Here is a 25202-nt window from a genome sequence, read left to right as displayed (position 1 = left end):
GCTCACACGGTGTCGACATCGGATTCTTCCAGATCGACGAGCGACCGACCACACACCATCATAAACACGTCTTCTTTGGCTAACGGAGCCACACTTAGCGTAACTTCACCATCACCGGGCCGACTGACTCGCTCACTCCTTCGCTAACTGTCTCACTCCTTCACTCCTGTCTGCCCTGACTGCTCGACTCTCGTCGTTTGCACGCTTTTATCCCTTCTTCCCCGGTTTCTAGAAGCGTCGGGAGAGTTCCTCCGCGTGCAGCACAGCCAAGCCTGGGGAAAGGGCGAGAGCTTTCTCGTAGGTTCGAATCGCGGCGGCATCGCTCGCGGATGAGTCACCCCCTCCTTCTAGAAAGATCCAGGCCTTGCCGGGCGTTCGATCGTGTTGACTGCGTCTGGTTCGAGTGGGTGAGGAGGATGCGGCGCGCCGGCGTCTTTTGATGCTTGTTTTTTCGTCTTTTCGCGCTTCTTGGCGAGCGGTTCGCGCCGTTCTGTCTCGTAGCAGTTTGAAAGCGGCCTCGCGCGCGCTTTATAACCCGCTAATTTGTGACAGTTACGTTTTCGTTCCGGTCCAAGATATCGTGTTTTTTTTTTTCGTTTTTCGTTCCGTTCCGACACCCTGGCCAGGAGCCCCTGCTCTTTGGTGGCTGCCTCTGCCCGCCCGCGATCAAGACCTGCTCGTCTGGGTCCGAGCTGAGTATTGTGAACAGTGATGCCAACCAATGCCAACGTTTTATCATGGTCCCTCAATACGAAGTATTGAGGTACCATGAGTATTGAGGCACCACGGTTTTATCCTTAGATTGAACCCCGAAAGTACCCTAGATTGCAATAAAAATCCCTATATTGACTTTCTAATGTTATTGAGGCTAATTCACCTTTACCAAATTATATAAAGATAGTCCGCTATCTGGCCCAGTTCTTCTGAACCTCATTGGAAGTAAAATCAATACATAATTAATAGCCATTGAAGGTCTTTTTTCGACATTTTCTGTGAAGTACTTGCGCATAAACGCTTGCAGGTGGCCCCAGTTGCTGCAGAGACAGATGGATTTGTCAAGTTCACTTTGCCCACTGATTGAGGGCATTAGATGTGATCGTTCGGGTCAATTACAAGTCTGTAACGCCTTTCCAATTGTGCTTGCAGCCTTCGAGGACGCGGTCAATTTCAAATTTTCCACATTTGCAATCAGTGTTGCATGATTCGCAGTTGATGTATAGGGGCCCTTTCTTTACTGGCTGATAGCCATCCTGTGTACTTTCGATCAGCTTCACATTTGAGCCAATATTTTTGTCACTATTTTCGCACTTATGAAAACGGCGCGACAGAAAGACTGAAAACACACGAACGGTATTTTCGTCTCTTTCCGTCACGCCGTTTTCATTATATTACGAATCCGTACCAACTGTCAGTCCTACTTTCGCTCAGTCTGCTGGTCCAGAAGTCATGGAGACGGTGAAGTCATGCGGGGAGGCTGAACGTGGCACGTTTCCATGTGCATTACGAGACAACACTCCTCTGTTTCACAGGGCAACAATCTGATACGCGCTTGCATGGCAAACACTTACGATAACACTTTCATACCGCCCCCCTCCCCAGCATATAATAATGTCGCCTTCACTCGACCCAGCAGAACACCAACGTTCTGCTTAAATTACAGAAAAAAAGGAAATAGCGAAAATTATCCTTTTTTATAGCCTTTCAAGTTGCAAAAGCGTAACTACTCCGTAACGCGCCTCCCATGAGGCTGCGTAATATAGCATTTCAAGAGCCTTTGAAAAATCTCTAGATTCAACAAGACGCCAAATCCCCATAAGAGGTAGAAAAACCCTAGATCTAGGGATAAATCTTTAGGGTTGGCATCAGTGATTGTGGACTATATATCGTCGGTGCAGCGAGTGTCGGGCTCTCGCTCTCCGATCAACGCCAGGATCCACGCGCGCCTGCGGCTGTAACTTACCTAGCCTGCTATACTTTGTGGCGCAGGCTGGGGCATTCATTCTTCTTGGCTATTTCTGCAGCCCGACCATAATTACTGTAACTTCTCCCCTGAAGAAACAGCCATATTGACAGAATTTTTAACAGCGAAGCTGCGGTAGCTCGCCGTAGTTTGTCTGGTGTTGCAAAAGCTCCACAGGTGGGCCAGATCACTACCATGGCTTCGCGTCTTGGTGGACACCGTGCCGCAAGGCAGGGGCGTAGCCAGAAATATTTTTTCGGGGGGGGGGGGGGGTTCAACCATACTTTATGTATGCTCGTGCGTGCGTTTCTATGAGTGCCTGTATATATACGCCAGCAAAATTGAAAATTTTCGGGGGGGGGGAGGGGTTGAACACCCCTCCCTCCCCTTGGCTACGCCCCTGCCGCAAGGAACGTCTGCGCGTGTAATATGCGCCACAGGAATTGGGCGAGCCCCACCACCGAGTACAGTGGTGCGAGCGTTAAATTCTGCTCGGCGAAGTGGAGCACGTGAGAGAGAGAGAGAAATAGAGAGATATAAAGCGAATAAAGGCAGAGCAACACATAGAAGAAACAGACGAAAAAAAAAACATAAGAAATAAAGAGGAACAAAGAAACAGAGTGAGAGAAAGAACAGGAAGAAATAGAAAAAGACAGAAGGAGAGAGGAAGAAAAATAGAAACATAAAAAAAGATGACAAGAAAGAAGAGAAACAAAGCAGGCCACCCAGCTGCGCTCTTCCTTCTGGCTTGGCGTGCGAAGGTGCCTTAACTTTTTTTTTTACACTGTAAAGGCGGTGTAAAGAATGGTGTTTCATGAACACCATTCTTTGTGAACGATCACCGATAAGCGTGTATTTGAGATAAAGACTGGTGTTTTATTCTATTTTATTTTTTGCCCACCCCTGCTCCTAATAAGGCAGGGTTGGCGTATGAGAGACAGCACGTATACAGCGCGAAGACGCTGCGACACACATCGTCGTTTATTGCAAATCTTTTTGGCGACCCAACACAGGGGCTCTCTGTCACGCAGTCTCTTCTTCCAGGAACATCGAATCACCGTGCTCTGTCTCGTGGCTGCGAATGACAATTAGAGACACATTACTCCAGTATCTTGCACGAAAGCCATCGTTAACAAGAGGCCAGTAGGCCTGCTACCCCAAGGGGGAAGATATGCATGCCTGTAGCAGTCGGAAGTAGAGAGAGTGAACGACCCGTGAAAGTTCCCAAGAAGAAACCAGCGATTATAAAACAAAGACAGCAGCAACGCTTGTCCTTTCTGTCCTCGTTTTATGTAATCGCTGGTTTCCTCTTTCGAACATAATGAACCAACTCGCCCAGCAAGCTACGTTACTATCCGTGGAAGCGCTTGATTGCTGCAAGTTTCTTGCATATCAACAACCGTTTTAGCGCAGACTTTTTTTTTTCTTTTCTTGTAGAATATTTCACTTACGAAGAAGATAGAACGCGCAAAGTACATATATTTCATGCATGACACGTGGTTACCGACATCTTGCTGTACTCCCTTCATTGGCGTGCACAGGCAGAAGGGAGGGCTCCAGTCCCCCCCCCCCCCACCCGAAGTTTTGCAATTCTGTATGTGTTTGTATGAGCATGTGCACATACAAACGCTTGCAAGAACAAATGTAAAGGGTAGTTGAACTTCCCCCCTCCCCCCATTGACTCCATTTATGAAACATATCCTAATACTTTCTTTTTTAAATGAGACACGATGTCGACCATCGCTTGTCGACCATTGGCGGACATCCCGAATTTACGGTACTTCGAATTTCCGCTCACAGACAACGCTGGTTTTTCGCTCACAACCGCCGACGCCGGAATTTCTGCGAAACGAGCTCTTTAACGCTATCGTGTTCATACAGAGTACTTTGATGGCGTTTTTGCATCGTTTAGTAGAATGTTGCAGTAGGCTTTAATTTGCGTACGACTTTACAATCTCTACAGAGAATTAAGTTAGTGAAATAATGCCTCAAATAAAGCAGGTGTCAGTGCGCACTAAAAAATGATTTCACTCTTAGTTTTTCCTTCGACGCAGCTCCCTCTTCCTTTTCGTGGGTCGTTGTTAACACGAAAATACAGAAGGAGACTTTTCACTTTTCTTAAACATTCATTCAGCACGCCTTTCTGCAGCTGCTCGCGAAAATCTAGTACCGAGGCATGTACAGTTTTGCAGGAAAGTCATAATTACAATGCTAATTTGAGAGTATCCCTCACATGGCACACACCAAAAACGGTCCATCTAGCGCCATTCGCGCATTCGCAAGCGGTGGCTATTATTACAATTGTCTGCATCCAGGAAAATAAACTTTTTGTTGACAGCAATTTATATCTTAGAGCCATCAAATTTTTATATTTCTTCAACATCTGACTGCTAAACTTCTAAGAAATGTCATAACTGGTGTAATACAATGTTTCAGCGCCATTAAACTTGCATATTTTGTTAACTTAAAAAAAAAGGACGCATAAACATGAAACAATGCCTTGTGCACTTGTTGAGTATTCAGGAATACACTTACACGACTTTTAGCATGCTTCCTGTAAAGATACTGCGCTAGTCGCCCCAAAAAGTCTAAAGCACAATATACAGTGAAACCTCGTTGCAAAGAAGTAGCATCGGGAGCATAAATTAGTCCGTTATATCCGATATTCGTTGTAACAGAAGAGATAAGAATCAGCTCTAACAAACCGGCAATGTGGCTCGTAGAAAAAACCTAGACACGAAAACGCATTACTTCAGGCTTCAAAACCCTACAAACGAGGTAATCCTTACCGTTTCCCTGTCGCATTTCAAACTACATAGACCGGAACATCAGAAGGAGAAATTACTACAGAATAAAGTTGGTTTGAAAAAAAAAAAAACAGGCCTGCATTCACATTTATTTGGAGAAGGATGTGGTATTTTGCTTCTTGAGCCTCGCACGAGCCAAATATTTCGTCGGTACAGCCGCTATCGCGGCGCCCGTAAAACCAATAAATGTTTTGCTAGAGACCCCGGTCCTCTCTTATGAATGTGATGTGTGCTGGGGGCATACCAAAAAAGCGCGAGCAAAGTATTCACAAAACGTGGACAAGACTGAAGGCACACCGAACGCGGAGCGTGCAAGCAGAGAGGCGGACCCGTGAGAGCGGATCGTCCGCAAAAGCGGGAAACCCGTGGCCGCTTGTGCGGATTACAGCCCGGATCGCGCCGGGCCCATTTCCTCGGCGCGGACAAGTTGGCCGCTTTGAGCGCAGCCAATCAGCGCCCGAGAAGTGAGCAGCACGGCAACTCGGTCGGTCTGAACACCCTCGCTGCCTCTCCGCTTTGCAAATCCGCTTTCCCGCTTGCGTACTCCGCGTTCGGTGTGAAAGTGCCTTGACAGCAACTGATCTGACATGAGCAAGAACTTTCGAGAACGCACAAAGATATATCACTTTAGTTTCTCAAGTGCGTTTCTTTCCACTTGAGTACTGTTAGTGAGAACATTTGCAAAGGAATCCTTACGTCCGTGGAAAAAAAGGTTCTTCATCACCTCTTCTTTTATCACTCTCTGCCAGACAAACCAAAATATGTCTTGTATACCGCTTCTCCGTATTACCAGTGAAATGTACCAACAAGCTTAATTGTTAACGCTTCATTTGATAAATTAGAGCAAAGGCACAGCTACAAAAATGGTGTAGCCACTTAAACATGATGTGGCAAGCTTAGACGGCTTTGCAACAATGTGTCCGCTTACTGCTGACATTTTCACGAGTTTTCGATTTTGTACCACCTATTTATTCCTTTAGGAGGTTTCATTAAAGCGTTTCACTTTGGAACCTTTTTCTGCACATTACACACACACACACACTCGTGTATAATAAGAGTGAGTAAAAGCCGCTCCGGGGCAGCTTTTAGCCCCGGAGGACGTTTCTAGTCTGTAACTAGAAGAATAAAAAAAGTTGAGTTGAGTTGAGTTGAACTATTCAACAAGCAAACATTTGCAGTTGAGATTCATCAGTGTGCTTGCTTTGCTGAAAATTCCGCTGAATTTCTATGGTTAAGGATACTCCTTCAGAAAAGTATGTCTCGCTATGCCTAAAAAAATGCTAAAAAAGTGCTTAAAAAAAGGTCGACAGGTTTCAAAAACAGCATCTGGTCTTTAACTAATGCTTAGTTAATGCTAAGTCAATTCCTTAACTGGGAGAACAGCGACATCTAATACACCTAAACAAGTAAAAGTCAACAATGTCATCCTAGAGGAAGGAACTGGCAAACGCAATTAACCAATACTTTGTAAATGTGGTTGTTAGTGATGAAGAGACAACGCAGTATGAAAATGAAGCAAGTACTGTCACGAACTCTGTCGTATACAACAAAAAGTATTGCCAGAGGAAGTCTACAGATGTACGAAAGAACTAAGGACAAATGTTGTAAGTGGTTATGATGACGTAAAGGTGGCTCCAGTTAAGGCCGTCGCATCTAATCTCATAAATTCCTTTCTGATTGGAATCTTCCCAACAAAACTTAAGGTGGCCAAAGTTACACCCATTCATAAAGGTGGCAACACTAGTGAATTAACTAATTATCGTCCGATACCCGTAATACCTGTCTTCTCAAAAATTTTATGAAAAATGTATAAATATGCGCCTTGTGAAATATCTCGAGAAATACAGTATCTTATCACCGCATCAATACGGTTTTCGCAAAAATAAAACCACAGAAGAGGCACTAACTGACGTAAAAAGTCACATAATGGAAAATATTGAAACAAATGTTCACGTTAGGTGTCTTCCTTGACTTGCGTAAAGCGTTCGATTCTGCTGACCATCATATTTTACTGTTCAAATTAAGCTGCTATGGAATTCGAGGAGTAGTCTCTGATTTATTTAAAAGCTACTTATCATCCAGACAACAATTTGTTAGCATAGACAGTAAAAAGTCAGAGTATTTAAGCGTAAAGAAAGGAGTTCCGCGGGGGTCCATTTTAGGCCCCGTGCTTTTCCGTTTATATATAAATGATATTACAGGCGTTCAGTATACACCCGAAATTAAAATGTTCGCTGACGACAACAAGTATATTTTTCACAGGCTCCACCATTCAGGAAGTAGAAGCGTCAACAAATCTATACCTCTCGAAACTTTCAGGTTCCCTAACAAAAAACAAACTAAAGTTAAACACACACAAAAAAACAAATTTATTATGATCAGACCCATTAAGAAGCGTATCAGTGATAATTAGAGACCAGATTTTAGGCAAATGCCTATTTTGTTCCTAGCGCTCCTATCGCGCCATTTTGATATATGAGCATGAATTAGAGGTTAAGAAGGGCTTCTGTAGTGTTTTTATTGTGCCTAAATGCTTACAAATGTCTATAAATGCCTACTTTCGAAATCGGCGCTTATATGAACGCTATTTAGCCTCACGTTTCGCTCCCGGGTGCTGTTTGAGACTGTTAATCATGTTACCGCGTAACACTGACTGCTGGGAACTATGGGGCTCAACCTATAGCACGGCCGGGCTAGACCGCACGCACGCGCGCGCTCGCTTCTTACGGCCTTCGCATCGGGTGTAGTACATGCCTCTCGCCGCTGCTCTGAAGGGGGCGCTGCGACCCTGACCCTCCTCCGCCGCTCCGTGCAGCGCGCGCAACGCCGGTTCGGGCGCGCTTCTTCATTCACCGCGCGTTGAAAAACAAGTTGCCTAATCGTTGAAGACGCACAAATGGTTTATTCTGACTTCTTATATGCGGAATGTGTATCGAGCTTAAGCTTATCGAAAAACGTATAAATGCAAGAGCCGAAAGTACAGCTCTCCTCCATCAAACGTGTAGACGTTCTGAGGTCTGGAAATAAATATTTATTGCACGTAAGCACTCGCAAATAGTTGAACGCTTTCAAGTGAAAACTTTGCCGGACTTCACAAATTTCTCGTTCACAACCTAAAATGCTTCCTAGTCGGCTTGTGTGCGTAGGTGGAAGGCTTGTCGTTTGCGTCAGTCAGTTGGTGTAAGTGATTGACGAGGAGAATTCTTAGGAGTTTTTCGGCTATGAGATCTGCGGATCGTCGGGAGTGGCTGTCGTCAACGCCTTCAGGACAGCTTAAGATGGGAGCGCGTTGCAAGTAGGGCTGGACTGCTGTTTCCAAAACTTCTAGTACATTCCTGCGTGGCAGGTGTTCAGAGGCCTTATCGAAAAAGACCACTATCTTGACCAAAAGAGTTATAGAAACTCAGGCTTCGGGTTGTGTAGTTCGTTCATGTCTTGTGCTCGCAGTAGCTTGTACAGCTGATGCTGCCTGTTGTTGGTCGTCAGCAGCGATGCGCAAGAGTCAAATCCGAGGTCTGTATAATAATAATAAACGACGAGGAGAGTCTGAAAAGTGCGAGCGATTTGAGCGGTTGTACGTTTTAGCGGTGCGATTAGAGCGGTTGTGCGTTGTTAGCAGTGCGATTTGAGCGAATATGCGTATGCGACTTTGTGTTATGAGTTTTGCGTTGTAACCAAGTTATTGATAATTAAATGTAAACTTCTTTTTCCCTTTTAACTGTGTGTCGTGCGTTGCGTTTTCTACTGTGTCTTATTTTACGGCCCAGCCATCCTGACGCTAACAAAAGGAACGCAAAAGAGCTCGGGGTCCCCGGAATTAATGTTTCCAGGTGGTGTTAACACCAGGTACCACTCTCGGGGCGTGCCGTCCGAAGGGGTTATTCAGCAGCAAGAGTCCTCTCTTGTTTTTTTTTTACTTTCTTTCCCCCTATACGCAGTTATTTTCAACCATTAGAGATACAACTCACGTACGTGTTTCAAAGAGCTGTCAAGCTGCAGACCGCAGCTTTTAGCTCTGAAAACCACTCCAAATGTATTTGGAAAAATAAAGAAATAGAAAATAGCTAGCAAAGGGAAGGCGACCTCTTAATTGCGGCCTCATTGTCCAACGAGACCAAGGGCCAAAGGTATTTGGTGCTCTCTGCTTGTAGAACAGGTGCAGCGTTGTTTATATCTCTCTCTGATCGTTGCCAGTGCTTCATGCCTCCTGCATTATGCCTCATGATGGTTAGCGCAAACGCAACACGGACGAAAAGAAGAAAAAACGACGACACAAGCGCTATCTAACAACTGAATGTTTATTGGAAAAATCACAAATATATATGTCTAAGAAAGAGAACTGCGTGAGCTGCCCTTCTATCGCTTTGATTGATGAGGAAGTGTCTTTCCTGGAAAGGACGTAGTTTTGTTAGCATACACGTTTTTATCTGTCAATTATATTTGGCACATGTGCGGGTTTGTTGTTTTCTTCTCTTTCTTATACATATATATTTGTGATTTTTCCAATAAACATTCAGTTGTTAGATAGCGCTTGTGTCGTCTTTTTTTCTTCTTTTCGTCCGTGTTGCGTTTGCGCTAACCATCATGAGCATTTTCCAACTCGCCAAATTCGCTACCCTCCTGCATTATGCCTCGTTAGCCGATTCTTCCGCAGTTTTACTGAGTTTAAGCTTGTATTATCCACGAGCACATGCATGCATTATGCGGCGAGCCATCTGATAACATTAGTTTTTTTTTTTTTTTTAAAGGAGACGATCCTCCCTCTACCCCCGACTTCTTGAATAATCCCCCTCCCCTTTCTCCGTCGAGAACCCCGATTCCGCGGTTTCACATCGAGCAACACTCTTGTGCCGTGTGCGCGGCGCAGGAGATGCACGGTCAGGGTCGCAGCGCCCCTACCGCCGCCGGGCGGCGAAACATACTGAGAAACTCTCCCATTGCTTTCGCGACGGGTGAGAAGGCCGTAAGAAAAGAAGCGCGCGTGCGGTCTAGCCCGGCCGTGCCTATAGTCCTCTCGTTCAACCAACTCCCGGAAACAACGAAACAACCGCTAGATAGCAGTGAAGCGGGACACGCCGGCGAGCATTCGCCGCCGCGCTGACATGGCGTGAGCGGTGTTGGCGAATGCAAAACCGCGGAGAGCCGTCAGCGGAAAGGAGAGTGAAGACTAAAAAGAAAGAAAAATGTCATGTACACGCAGCTTTTTGTTTTGTTTTTAATTTACTTTTCAAAGGTGTTCACTGTAGTAGCGTAGCCAGAAATGTTTTTCGAGGGGAGGGGGGGGATTCAGCTGTATGTACTTTTCGTGCATGCGTTTTATACACACAAGCAAAACTGGAAAGTTTCGGGGGGGAGCTGAATGTTCCCGAACCCCCCGACTGGCTACTTCACTGCCAGGAGAGAAATTGGCTCTACGCGATTCGACCCGACCAATATGAGGAATCCTCCCTTCGGATCTTTTAGTGATCTTGCTGTTTGTTCCTCCTCTGCCTTCTTAGTCATGCCGAAAAGATAGTGTGTTGATTCGACAGTGGACACTTGACTCACCCTGCAGAACACGGGAGAGGCCGTGTTCTGCGAACCGTGTGAGACAAAAGCACAATTGCACGGCTATGTTCAACTGTTCGCGCCTTTTAAGGCGAAAGCCTTTAATGTCTCATACTCGCGGTGTCCATCCGTCCGTCCATGCCCTGGAACGGTGCCAGCTGTGGCCTCTCCCCCTCACACTCTCTCAGCAATCACGTGATGGCACAGCGGCGCATAGCAACAGCTGCGCGTTGCTCCTTCCAACGCGCGTTGCGCAACTGGCGGGGGCGGCGCGCGTCCATCGGCGGTGTGCGTCCGTGGCCCCTCACACCGCCGCTCCAGCAGTCGAGTTAGTCGGACGGTGATGATTCTCCACGGCAAGCGTTTCGGAGAAACGCCCCAAGAATGTGGATTCCCCAAAAGCATGGCTTAACTTTAGAAACAGCGCTAAAAGACGGGACAAAGAAAGGACACAAACCACGGCGCTGACTAACAACCAAATGTGTTTTATTCTTCCAGTCTGCCTATATATACTCCGCCACAATCTCAAGGAAACAAAAGCACAGAAACAAAGAAAAAGCCTTCCAGTCTGCCTATATATAGGCAGACTGGAAGAATAAAACACATTTGGTTGTTAGTCAGCGCCGTGGTTTGTGTCCTTTCTTTGTCCCGTCTTTTAGCGCTGTTTCTAATCATGAACCAACCAGCCCAAATTCGTACCTTATAGCACGGCTTAGTCAGTCGAATGGCCACAGGCTTTCGCCAAACACGTACACTTTGCAATTTACAAAGTGTCATTCAATTTTTTGCCATCTTAAGCAATAGCATTTTTGTTTTCGCGTCATAGGTAGAGGTCGCGCACGTCTTATTGAATTTATTTGCATTTATGTGGATCTTTACTGTGCCGATATTTAATATACTGGAGGCCTAAAACGTTGTTTTCCTTGCCTTTTTTTTTTTGGCGCCTAAAACGAGATTTTTCAATGCCTAGAAATCCGGCCTCTAGTGATCATATAGTAATTTAGTTTAATGGTCAGCGACTCGAACACGTCGGCACACAAAAATTCCTGGGAGTCTGGTTTCACGAGCACAGTTATCATGGACAGCGCACGTAAGTAGTCTCTTGGCAGATCTAGCTCGTTCTGTAGGGTGCTTGAGTAAGATCGCTTTCCTCCTCCCTTCACGGTTATCTATAGCTTGTTTTACTCCAAACTTCTATACGGAACGCTGGTATGGGGGAAAACAATTAAGACCAGTTACGATCGAATATCAATCGTGCAATAGAAAAATATAAGTCACCTCAAGGACCTACACACTCAGCCGCTTTTTCTTAAACATGAAATTCTATCTGTTAGGAAAGTATATTACGCAACACATTCATAAACATAAACTACAGGATTCCTTCCCACGCACTGTATCAACAAAATATGGCTTCAGAAAGTCTACCCACTAAACCAAGAAAACACGCCGAACTATGGCAAGCAGGCTATTGATTATAACATTTAGTGGCGTAAATCCAGAAAAACCTCAAGGGGGGGCACTCATCTTGATGCCATGGCGGCCATCTTGTTTTTCATAAATATACATTTTTAAATTAATTTTTAATTATAATTTATTTATTTATTTATTATATATAAAATTCAAAATAGTTTTCAAATAAATTAAGAAAGATATGAGCGTGGGCCTGAGCAGCCAATAGCTGGCAAAATTAGTGTCTATGTCTCTAGCATATATGTAGCTCACATGTCATTCGGGTTAAACCATCAACTGAAAATCCTAACACTTTTTTTGTTTTAACGCGTAAAGTAAATGCTTTTTTTTACCTTCAGCTCCAACCGTGTATCCTGATAGCATCCCACGATTTCACGCAGGAATCATTCTTGTAAAGCGTGTTTATATTCACAGGTTATTTTTTTACAACACAATTGTATTCGAGAAATCGCATTCATACTTCATTGTCGGTGGCTTCTAGCCCATCGTCTACATAAATAAACAACGGTAGATGATCGGGAATTGTTTGCTTTGCGCTTCAAAGGCCAGCATAATGAACATTTTCGGCACATCAGAAGTCACCCGTAGCATTTCATAATATAATATCTGGCATTTAACGCCTCAAAACCACAATATGATTATGATGGACGCCGTAGAGGAGGTCTCCGGAAATTTCGACCACTTTTAACGTGCACCTAAATCCAAGTACTCGGGCCTCAAGCATTTTCGCCTCCATCGAAATGCAGCCAGGATTCGATGCCACGCCCTTCGGGTGGGGCGCCATAACCACTCGACCACCGTGGCGGGGCCTGTCAGAAAACCCATTTGAAACGGCTTTCCCTCATGTACTTTTCTATTTATTAGTAGGGTTCCAGAGTTGAATTTAAGGAGAGTGCACTGTGCTTAACTGTCAAGCAATTCAAATATGATATTTCAAAGGTAAATTTCAAGGGGGGACACTTGCAAGGGGTGTCCCCCCCAGCCTGAATATAAGGGGGGTCAGGACCCCCCTGACCCCCCATTATTTACGCCACTGATAACATTATACAATTGCTAAACCTTCACGAATCGAATATAGACTTTACACTGAAAAGTAAACAATTGAAGTGTCATCATTTCTTCTTTCGACTAACGTCATAGTAGATCCCTAAGTATTTACGTTTAGCAATACTTGTATACTTTGTTTGTTTTTGTTGTTTTTTTTTTTGCTGCGAACAATGATACAGAATCGTTTGATTCCAACAATGCTTTCTCTTTAGTGCAAAATGCATTCTGAATGTATATTATGTAGAAAGAAGCCTGTTTTAAAATGTATAACATTTTTGTGTATGTATGCTGAAGTAAGCATATTCCGAATGTATAAATAATTTTGAATGTATATGTATGAAAAAAAAAGGAAATATGAATATGATAGCATGTAAAACCAAGTAATATCTCATACTACTGAAATGTGTATAATATGTGCATAATATGTCACTTATTTGCATATGTGTATGTTACTGGTGTGTAAATGTGTATAATATGGCACTGATGCAGACTGTATCAGGAGGTCAAGACCTCGTCGGGCTTATTTAGCCTTTAGTCTTTGCCTCCCGCAGGGAAATTTTGCATTTTTTTCCTGCAAATAAACAATGTACTGGCTTTCAAAGCTTCAAGATCCAAACATAAAGCAAATATAAGCATCAATTTGGAACAAAAGGGCCAAACAAAGCAGTACAACAACTTTGTAAGAAGCCAGCTGCACCTGCTTCAAGAAGCACAGCAAGCAAGGTCTCCTTATGTGCATGAGACCTACATGTCCCACACTGGGTAAATGCAGTGTGCCTCACACAATACGCAAGTGGTGTGTGTTTGCATTTCCTGCTACACTTTATGCTATAGCCCCTTATGTCAGCATTCATAACCAGCAACTAGGGCCAAGTGATGTGACTGACGCTGGTGTTCACATGGCCCAATGGTGAGAGGCAATGTGTGCACCAAAAAATGCGAGACCGTGTGCTTCTGATTTTCGATAAGATTGTCCCATATGGTGGTGTTTTTTTTTTTTTTTTCTAAAAAGAGCCAAATCTGAGAAAAATGCAGTTGTTTGGTACTGACAATATGGTCAAGCATGCTCCAACACTTTTTTGCCAGTCTGTTCCTGCCACCAAAATACCTGAAACCTATTTGCGGCTAAAATCCATATATAGCTCACTATCGTCGGTATTCAGGAGTAAAATTTGGATTTGGCTCTTATAGATTGGGACATTTCATTGGCAGTTAATGGCTGCTAATGGCAGCTAATGAACGTTATAGCAATTCTTTGCTACAAATTAACACTATCTTGTGCTTTCGTCGGTCCCATTCTTTGTTTCATGGGCATAATGGCGATGACTGGGCTTGAAGAGCGAGTGGTCTTTCCTGGCAACAGGCACACTGTCCTGGACTGTCGGCAGCATCTTCTTGTTCCTGGCATCTATTGAAGGCCTCTGAAAATGCTTCACCTCTTCCTCTTCTTCTTGTTATGCCGTGCCATGTAGAATCACTTCTTCTTCGTGGAATAGATCGGTGCCGAATAACTTCATTTCAGTTGTCTTGCATTCCAAATATACCTTCTTGGAGTGAAAGGATATGACACTGTAGCGCAAAACTCGAAAAGAAACACAAACAGACAGGCAGGAGTACGAAAGCTGGCATCTTACCCTTTCCATTCGAGTTTTGCCCTACAATATCACGTCCTTCAGTAAGTACCAACACGACCAAGAAAAGGCAATTGTGGAGTGAAAGCATGATAACAAAGCAACTAGGTCACAAATGAAACAGATTGGATGCGCCCATGTTGGTTGTTTTGGGTGCGATTGTTGATGGAGCGCTGGTTTAATTGATCTGGCTCAGTTTGGTTCAAACAAGTTCGGGATTTGGCTCATTTTCAATTCGAAACTGCTTTTTAAAATTACGAGTTGCCCCATTTTGATCACAAACTTTTTAAATGTGAAAGACACTTAGGCATGCATTACATTCCCATGAAATTTAGCCCAGTTTCCGTTTCTGGATTTGGCTCTTTTAGGAAAAAAAAACACCACACATTCCTTGCTGCCGATGCTTCCTTCTTGCAATGTTCGCTGCACTCTTTTTCTGCTCATGGCTGCCAAACACTGTCGTTCCACTATGCGTCTTTCAGCCAGAAAATGTTCTGCACGGCTGAGCAATAACATTCTTGTTCCACTCAACATTTCTTCTGGATCTCTGTCACACAATACTTGTTCAATTCAGTGGCTCATCTCTTTTGCCACTTTTTATGCAACCAGGACGAAGATGCAAGAAAAGCTTCACTTAAAAACTTTGGACATCACCACTGTCATGATACAAGTTTCATCTTTACAAGTTCATTTATTTACAATGCCTAGATGGCCCCAGTGAAGGGCCTTCATATAAAGAGCAGCTTATTACAGACATATTAGAACCAGCGGTGTTTCCACAATCAAAATTTCGAATACGAACTGAATATTTTCCTTAGTCTTAGTATTCCAATAAAAAAAAGCATATCTCTGGATGTTCCAGAATATTCCACCATGGCCAAATATTTCGTAGAAGCACCGAATATAGGGGAAAACTTCAAATATGTGATAAAGTAATGAATTATGAGTGCTATGCATTCTTATTTTTTGCGATAAAACATCGCTAATACCTATCCATTTGGAACCTACTATGGTTAGGATCTTGTTGTGACTAATCCTTGACCAAGTCTCCATAGAACCTGATGTATTTGCGTCCATAGTGACTCAAACTATGCCTACAGGTTAGTGTGTGCCACAATCAACTGTGCCCCTGAACTCGCGGCGCAGCCAGCACCTCAACTTTTTCGGTGAGCACCACAAAGCCCAAAATGCGTTATGGTGGCCACTGATGAAAGCGCCAATATGAGAACAGCCCTATCACAAGAGGAGTATTATAGGGGCACTTCTTTAAGTAATCGTCGAATGGCTTCATTAAAAAAGGTTATTGCCTCACGAATCGACTTCCTCAAAAATTTTTAGAATCCGTCAAGAACAAGCAAAGTTAAAGGGATTTGTCACACACTACAGGCGCTTTCTCTCTCCTTTCATACCAGCGAGCGCGTTGAAAGCTACGCAGGGGGGATTACAAGGGGGCAAGAAGATGCGTCCGTTCATCAGCACACATCATGACCTCGAGCACTTTCTTTTCTTTCTTTTTTCCTCAAATGCACGGCTCATGTTCTGTGTGATCGCGAGCTCGCGCACAGGCATGTGACGGCATCCCACAGCGACCGCAGTAGCTATGCAGCTCACGATGCTCAAATCAGCCAATGGCCGTGGGCTTTGGGTTTATGGCACGGTCATTTAGGTTTATGGCATCATTTGTCGAGAGAAGAGCAAGCGATTTCTAGCTGACTTCGATGAAATTAATTGTGAATTCCAGGCCGCGTGCTGCGCTATAATGTTTTGGCTCACATGTTCTCGGGAGCCTTGACAGACCAGCAGTATTTTCTGACAATGCTGAAAAAGTGTTTCAGGACCCCTTTAAGCTATCTGCTGGACAGCGTGTGTGGCCCAGCACTGTTGCAAGCATACTGCATGCCTTCGATAAATGACAATCCAAAGCACGCTGCTACACCATTCATTACCGCCTATACTTGCAGCACTGAAAAATGCACCATGGAGACATGGATGTTGCATGCAGAAGTGAAAGCAGCTCGCCATCAACACATCAACTAAATAGGATACATAGTTGCCACGCCCGTGCACTGCCAGGATCAAAGCGAGTACAAACACTTCAGTGGCAAATGTGCACACACAGTACAGCAAGCGCCCCAACAGTGATGGTGTGATCAGGCGACGCGCTGCACACAACTAGGTAGAGACAATTAGCTCGATGCAAGCAGCAGGTGGTGCATTTCCATAATGAGACAGCACCAGTTTTCGCTCAATAGCAGATCAGTGTAGACACAATCACTGGAAAAGCCGGACAAGTTGTCCGCATGCTTTGCCACCATTTCAGCTCTGTGTGTGTTCCCTGTTGTAGTCTTGAAATGTTCCTTAGCTTCCCTGCCACGCGTACAGTCATGCAAGAGCTGGAATTTCTGCCACACTTCGGTAAGAAACAAAGAAAAGGCCTTGTAGTGAGTGCTTTAGGCAACATTTACTACGGCACTGAACTTACTCGCTTGTTGGCAGCGGCAGTACGTCACGAGATGCAACTCTGTATGAGGCAGTTAGTGCATACTACCATTTATTGCATAGTTATTCTGCATTCCTGGCAATTAAGTATGTTTTACTGCATTCACCGAGGAATACGCATGATGCACGCATTACCTTCCTGCTCCAATTTAGCCCTATCTACCGCACATCCGTGCGGCAGGCGTGCTTTCTTTTCACCGAGCTTTATTTTGTGGCTCTTTTATAGAATATATGTTGTTGTGCTTATGCATTCTATAAAAGAGTGGAATAAAACAGCCACGAATAATGTTACCTCAACAATATGATTTGAAAAAGAAAGGGCTATGCATGGGCATTACATTGCATCCTGACACCTGAACTCCAAGTAAGAACTCCTGAAATAGAAAATTGACAACCACCAATTTGCAGCAGAAAACTACAAACGGATGGTTGTCAACTTTCCCCTTCATAACCCCTATGCCACCCTGTGGGATTCCACAAAACTGATTTGAAATATGAGGTCTTTCACACATTCAGAAGCGTTGTTATGGTTAAAGTGTCGAGCGAGGCTCGTTGGTACATAATTCTGGCACACTGCAGCGCAAAAAACACACAACGGACGGAACACGAACAACGACGATGACGAGCGCTGTCGTCGCTCGTCATCGTCGTCGTTCGTGTTCCGTCCGTTGTGTGTTTTTTGGGCTGCAGTGTGCCAAAACGTTGTTATGGTACGTAGAAAATGCCGACCTTTTTAACATGTCAAGCAGTTAATTTTTCATCATAATTTTTGCACAGTGTGAGTGCATTACCAGAAGGCTCCTCAGCCTTCTGCAGCCAAGTGAAATGCAGTTTCATTAATTTGTTTAAGAGCGTAAGAAAAGCTACTGTTACTTGCTATTTTGAAACTTTTTAGCACTACACCCATATTCAATATTCGATTTTATCTAATTCGCATTGAAAATTTACATAGAACGCACACCCCTAATTAGAAGTATGGCTGCTCAACTCGGCTGAAATCCCTAACACTGGAGTGGAGCATCAGGGGTGGCCACTCAAATCTTCTGCATGAAATGTGTAGGGGTGTACAGAAATGTGCACATGCAGAAGGTACGCAGATTCTTTGTGGTTGACGTGATAGAGCATGTTTAACTGGTATTCAAATGTACTTCCAGATTGGCATAAATTAGTGTGTCAGCAATTTACAACATTAAGTTTAGATTTGATGAAAGTCAGCTAGAGGAGAGTAAACTTAAGGTATGTTGTACTACACTGAACAAGTAGAAGTCATCTGCAAAGAGTCTCATGCTTAGAAATGTTAACTGGCAGGTTCTCAGTAAAGAACCAAAGACAATACCCTCACGGTGAGGCTCAAATGTTTGAAGAGGCTTGTCAAAACCTTTTTTCATATCTAAAAAGACTTTTTATTGGTATTTCTATATACAGTCAACTGCCGATTTTTCGGACGCCCGATTTTCCGGACATGCTCGAAAATTCGGACGCTTTCGCGGCACCGTCACCAGCCCCATAGACGTCAATGTATTAGAACGTCCGAAATTTCGGACGCTGGAACTCTCCCGCGTCCGATTTTTCGGACTTTTTGCCGAAATTGCAGGTCCGAAAGGCATTATTTGAAGCCCCCACCTCTGCCGCTGGTTCGAACCAGCGCTTTCGCGAGTCGATCTGTTTGCGACAGTAGCAGAGTCCGAAAGTCAGCTTTGCCGCAACGCCAATGCGTTATGGGGTGAAGCAGACCAGAAATTCAAAGGGGCCGCTATCACGGCGCCGTGCGGCGATGTCTTTACGGATAAGCAGCGGAAATGCGCGGAGGCGTGATGGCGGCAGCTGGCAAACGCGCCAGTACGGCTTAATCGCTGACAATGCTTACGATAAGCATCTTCAGTTAACTGCCCGGTAGTGCATGTGGCCTAGCGCAGTTGCATGCATACTGCACGCATTTAATAGGCGAAAACCCAAACGCGCCGCGCCGCCATTCATGCTGCCTCTTTGTGCAAGACCTAGTGCGCCGCACGGACGCGTTGCCTTCACGGACGAAACCAGCTCGCGATTGCCGCGCCCGTGTGCGGTCAGGAAGAAAGTACGCATCACGAACACTTTCATGATAAATGCGTGCGTACAATACAGCAACAGTGCAGTGGCGGCGTCAGCTTAGTTGGCGATGTGCTGCACACAACTAGAAACGATCGGCGTCACACGGCAGCAAATGCTGCATATCGTCGGAGATTCGGCGATGTGTGTATGCATCGTTTACGTGCGCACACGCATAAAGGAAAGCCGGACGAGTCGTCCGCTCTCCCGCCACAGTCTTTGTGTTCCGCGTCACCGTTTCCAAACGCTCCATGCGAGAGAGCCGTAATCTATCCCGCGCTTTGCTGGTATCAGCGGCGCTCATCACGAGATGTAAACTTGCAAGCGGCGGTTGGCACGCAGTTAAGGTTCGCGGCAGGTACCGAATGTATTTGAGAGAGCCTGGGCGCGCACCAAAATGCCTGATAATTGTACTGGGAGGCATTAAAACTATTTCGGACGTGGCTGTGGCGATTTGACCGCTTGAGCGGAATAAAAAAGCATGAATTCGTTTTTTCGGACTGCCCGATTTTTCGGACGATTTTGCGGTCCCTAGGGAGTCCGAAAAATCGGACGTTGACTGTAAATATGAAGGCGGTGGCCATAGGTCGGCAAAAAATGTGGAGCTCACTCAGACTCACTCACGAAATATACTTTGCCCTTAGAGCGCACTCGGACTCAGACTCACCAAAACTTTCCTCAACAGGACTCACTCGGACTTAGACTCACTGAAATTTTTGTCAGCTGGACTCACTAGGACTCAAACTCACCAAAATATTACTCATTCACACTCACGGCTCTATCTGAGTCTGAGTGAGTCGACTCATGAGTCTGTTAGCGTATAATCGGCTTTTTCGACCATGGTGTCAATGCACTTTAACACCAATACCTCGCATAATTGGTGCTCCACTTGGCGCCTTTTGATCTCGTACCTTCAGATATGAGTTATCAGTGGTTGTAACCCTCTGATAGAGTTATCAAATATGAGTTATCAGTATCAACCCCAGATATGAGTTATCAGTAAGGACATTTTTATTGAAAGAGGCGACTTACATGAGATATTTTTATCAAGAACTTCCTGTAAAAGAGTTTGCGGGAGGGAGGTCAACCTTCCCTCGCCCCCTTCTACGTAAATCACGCCTCTGATTAATAAATATTGAGCTGGCGTATGACCACTAGTGCTATGAAGTATGTGTGAGTCGGCCAGTGGCGTAGCCAGGAATTTTGTTCGGGGGAGGCTCACGTTGCAGCGCGACCTCCTCATTGAATTTTTAGAACGACCAAGTATATGAATAACATTTATTTATTTATCTTTTTATTTATTTATTTATTTATTTATTATATCCTCAAAGGTCCCACATGGGACTTTACATGAGGGGTGGGCGTCATAAAATGGCGGTATCGATGAAGGTGTATGTTAGGATGTGGTTGAGTCTGCTTCCTGGATGGCATTTTTGAAGCGCGCAAAATCGCGGATGACTGCTGCTTCGTTCGGAAGGTCATTCCAGTCTCGGGTGGTGCGCAAAAAGAAGGGCTGCAGAAATGAGGTGGTGTGGGCACATGGCGGAATCACAGCATTTGGATGACTTGTGCGATGACCTCGATGGACCGGCTGGATGAGGTGGTTGTCACGCGGGGTTGAATAAAAGAATCTGTGAAAAAGGCAGAGACGTGCAATACGACGACGAAGAGCGAGGGTAGAAAGATTTAACTGGGATTTGAGGGCGGAGACGCTCGAGTAGCGGGAATAATCTGAAACAATGAATCTGGTTGCTCGGTTCTGTACTGACTCAAGTATTTCGATATGATTAGTTTGGTGGGGGTCAAAGACAGCAGCTGCATACTCAAGTTTTGGTCTGACAATGGTGTTATAAGCGAGTAGTTTAACGGAAGGTGGTGTCATGGAAATGTTACGGCGTGTGTACCCGAGAGCGCGGTTATCGGAGTGAATTATGTGATTTATATGGTCGCCCCAAGATAGGTTACTCGAAAGATGGACACGCAGGTATTTAATCGAGTCAGTAGCAGCTATATGACAGTTGTTGATTGTGTAAGTAGCCGGCGTGTGGTTTCGGCGACGATGGAAAGAAATTAGTAAAGTTTTTTTCGCATTAAGGGACATCAACCAGGTGGTACACCACTGCTGAATGCGTGAGAGGTCATGCTGTAGAGAGGAGACATCGGTGGGGTTATTTATAGGGCGGTAGAGGACACAATCATCAGCAAAAAGACGGATGTTAGATTCAACGGAAAGCGGAATATCGTTAATGCATATTAGGAATAAAAGAGGCCCTAGGACGATACCCTGGGGCACGCTGGACAAGACATGCGAGAGGTCGGAGGAGTGATCATTAACATGCACGAATTGTTTACGGTTTGTTAGGAATGCTTTAATCCAGTTAAAAACATGCCGATGAAGGTTTAGACGCGAGGTTTTTTGAAGGAGACGGGAGTGGGGTACCTTATCGAAGGCTTTTTTCAAAATCTAAGAACAGTGTGTCAATTGGGATGTTACGGTCCATATGAAGGTGAATGTCGTGCAGGAATAATGTTAGTTGGGTCTCGCATGAGTGATCTTTACGAAAGCCATGTTGGTTTGGGTGAAAGAAGTTTACGTATGATAAAAATGTAGCAACATGAGAAAAGATGACGTGTTCCATGATCTTTGAACAAACACCAGTGAGCGAGATTGGTCGGTAGTAACCTGCAAATGAGCGGTCACCTTTCTTGAAGAACGAAAGACCTTCCCAACTCTCCAGTCTAATGGGACTTCACCTGTGTCGGTGCATGACTGCTGAAAAATGATTGACAATATGGAACTACATACATGTTTAGTATTTTTCAGAATTTTGGCGTTTATGCCATCTATACCGCATGACGAAGAGTTCTTTAATTGGTTAATAACTTTTACAATTCCCTCTGAATTGAATGTAATCTTTGGCATGGGCGGAAAATCAAAATGCGGAAAATCAGGAAGTTCGTTGTTAGGTTCGTTAGTAAAGACTGAACAAAATGCAGAGTTGACGGATGGAACGTCGCAGCCGGCAACGGGGGATCCAGAAGTGTCACAAAGAGAGACTGTGGTTTTGTCGTCCGGTTTCATAATTTTCCAAAAGCGGCGTGGGTATGTACATGTATTACCATGTACATACATTGTCACTGGTATTACCATTAATATGTATTACCAGTGACAATTTGTATTAGATGCTGCAAATCACTTCTTGAATGCTGCCCTCTGTTAAGAACGAGTAATAAATGTGTTTTTTCGTAAAAATATTATGTTGGCATGCCCGCAAAATCTTTCCAGGAATAACTGTCTTCAATCTTTTCAATATTTGTGTTTGTGTGTGTGTGTAACAGGTACGGCAAATCATAGAGTTTCCTAAAATGACCTAGAGGGAACTCTGGCGCTGCGATCGTTCAGCCACCATGGGAATGATGGGTAGTACACGGATTTGCCTAGTCTTCGTGCTTGTGGGCTTCGAACGCACTTGTGGCTTTGTTTATTGCTATGTTTTGGCTTTCTTTCGGATAAAAGAATGGATCGTTGTGAACTTCGTGACCAGATTTGAATCGGTGAGCCTAAAGAAGTTAAAGTGGTGAAGTGAAACTGCTGACTTTTGCTCAACCTCGTTTTGCGACAAAGCGGATGCAGGCCACGCGGAGCCAAACGGAGCCGAAAGAACGAAGTTTAGACAAATCCGTGTACTACCCATGATTCCCATGCTGGCTGAAGCGCGATGCATTGCAGCTCCCATAGACACTAGCGCCAGAGTTCCCTCTAGTAAGTATTGTAGGAAACTCTATGCGGCAAATATCACGTAAACTTCGGAACTGCATCAGCTTTGAACTGACGAGGTGCCTGATAACAAAAAAATGAAGTCCACGAAATAACCAGGATTTTAATGCAGATTGTTTACGCAAAATGTTAATCTTTTTGCACAAGTGATGCGGCCAGGGAAAAGCAAGAATGGGAAAGTACACCTCGAATACGGGCAAAATATAAGTCACCGGAAACAGTGCGCAGTATGCTTACGCAAAACTTCACAAATGTACATTTAAATATGCAATCAATAAACGGAACTAAGCAATGATCACTATACATAATGGCCAACTGATATGTCCTTGGGCCAAGCTGCTGTCTAGGACGCACCATGTAAACAGAACTATAAAGGAAGAGCGCAGAAATAACAAAAGAAACTACTTCAAAACTGTTTTAAAAGTGCGAACCACTATTGTGCACTCAATTTAAAGGAAGGTTGCCGCTTCTAGTTCAAAAAGCAATGAAGAACAAAAACGTCAAATGAAAGTAACAAACAATGCTGTTAGTACGGCTTCCCAATAGTTGAATTTGTTTGGTAACGCCGCGTATGCCGACCTCTCAGTGAACAAGGTGAAGCTGTCGATTGGCTGGTAATGTCCACCTGATGCCCGTATTCTTATGTTTATATTAGGTCACAGTGTTAACTGCTAAAAGGTACAAAATCCTCACGGCTTTAAAAGGTGGTGAACAATAATATTGCGTCAGAATTACGGGCTCATTGACCTGAACTCTGGAACAGTAGTGTATTTTCCTTTCGTTTGCGCTGATTTTTGTCCTGCTCGGTATCAAAGGACAACGCTGACCCGGCGAGGAAGCTTAGCGAAGCGGTCAATGACTTCCGACACGCTGATGTCGACATTTCTGTGGGCGTACAGAAGTGCCTGGCCAACCATGCGTTCCTCAGACATCGTGGAGCGTAAGTAGTTCTTAAGTAACCTCATGCTTGAAAACGTTCCCTCTGCGCTGGCAGTGGTCACTGGAAGGGTGACTAGAATCCGGAGTAGCTTGTACACATTCGCACAGAACCTGCTGTCGCAATGAGAGAGGGCATCGGTTCCTGTACCGGGGCTCTGGTTTGCTGCTTTGTTCCCCACTTTGTCCACCATAGTCGCAGTTCTCCAAAACCAGCCCTCGTTTCGACGTCATGCGCAAAAACGGCCAGGAGATTTTCTGCTCCTTTCTCCCGATCATCTTGCATTGGTGGTATTGCGGATGATACAATTAATGAAAAGTCCTTTAGAAGTGTCCTGTGCTGTTCGAACCGTTGGTTTAACTGGGCTAGTACGTGGTTCATGAACGGAATGAACAGGGTTCTGCGAAAATATTCTTCCGCACTTTCGAATGCATTGCTCCCAAGGTTTTGCTTCCGGACACCGGCTCGACGGCTGGTGATCTCCACATTCAGTTTTTCTGCCAATGCCTGCATTTGTGCAAATATTTTTGAGAAAGAAACATTCGTGTTCTTGCGGTCACTTTCAATTGTCTGCTGTATCACTTCTATGTCGTCATTGGCAGCGCTCATGTCGATACTCCTCGTCTGCAGCTTCTTTGACAGTGGCAAAGTCAGTGCTAACACGTGTTCCGTCACATGCAGGCTTACAAGGAACGCTGGTGAAAAGAGTGCCAACGTTAGACTGTTTGCCTGCACTGGACTTTCGCCATTTCCGTTAAACTTAGTCTCCTCTAGTGCTGCGATCAACGGCTGAAAGAGGCTCACAAATGAAAGCACTGCATCGTGCTTCTCGGCCCAGCGCGTTTCGCATAGTCCCAAAAGGCGCTGCCTTGTAGGCTCAGGACAGCTCAAACTTATCACTTTTCGCAAAACGTGTGAGCGGCTAGAAGATTTACGGAAAAAGGCTGACGTCGCCTTCAGAGTCCCAAAACAGTTTCGAATGTCTGTGATGGAGCATGCTGCACACACAACTAGATAAAGGGAGTGACACGCGCAGTGAATACATAGAGTGCGGCTGGATATTTCTCACGGACAGCAGCTTGAACACCATTCGTTTTGTCGGCCATCGAACTTGCACCACCGTAGCCTTGACCACGGAGATGCTGCATGTTAATTCCCATTTCTATAAGGAGCCTTATGATGGTGTCGGCCAGGGCCCGGCCATTTGGTCGTGAATTGGCACAAAGTCTAAGAACACTTCTTCGATTCCGTTCGCATCCTTATTAAGGTAACTTGCACAAACAGTAAGCTGCTCGATACCCGCAACATCCGTCGTTTCATCAGCAAGTACGGAGAAGCAGCCTGCAGCGTTTACTTTTGCGACTAGGCTTTCCTTGATGATTGCAGCAGAGATTTCTATAATGTGGTTTTGTACATATAAACTAAAATATTAGGCCTT

The 25202-nt window shown here is 44.7% G+C and overlaps 1 protein-coding gene across 2 annotated transcripts in view; it reads right to left on the bottom strand.

Annotated features, from left to right (window-relative positions):
• Positions 1-2907: 2907 nt before the first annotated feature.
• LOC119390183 (protein zer-1 homolog) overlaps positions 2908-25202 on the bottom strand; it is a 138310-nt gene continuing 116015 nt past the window's right edge. For both annotated transcript variants that reach the window (XM_037657753.2, XM_037657744.2), the window contains one exon: positions 2908-3035. Coding sequence is in view for 1 of the 2 variants with exons in the window: in XM_037657744.2 (XP_037513672.1) it covers positions 2984-3035 (52 nt within the window). In the remaining variant the exon portion in view is untranslated. The remainder of the gene's footprint in view (positions 3036-25202) is intronic.

Source organism: Rhipicephalus sanguineus, chromosome 1 (assembly GCF_013339695.2).
Source record: "Rhipicephalus sanguineus isolate Rsan-2018 chromosome 1, BIME_Rsan_1.4, whole genome shotgun sequence".
Classification (NCBI taxonomy): Eukaryota; Metazoa; Arthropoda; class Arachnida; order Ixodida; family Ixodidae; genus Rhipicephalus; species Rhipicephalus sanguineus.
Note: the sequence above shows the minus strand (reverse complement) of the source record. Positions and strands in the feature narration are given on the sequence as shown.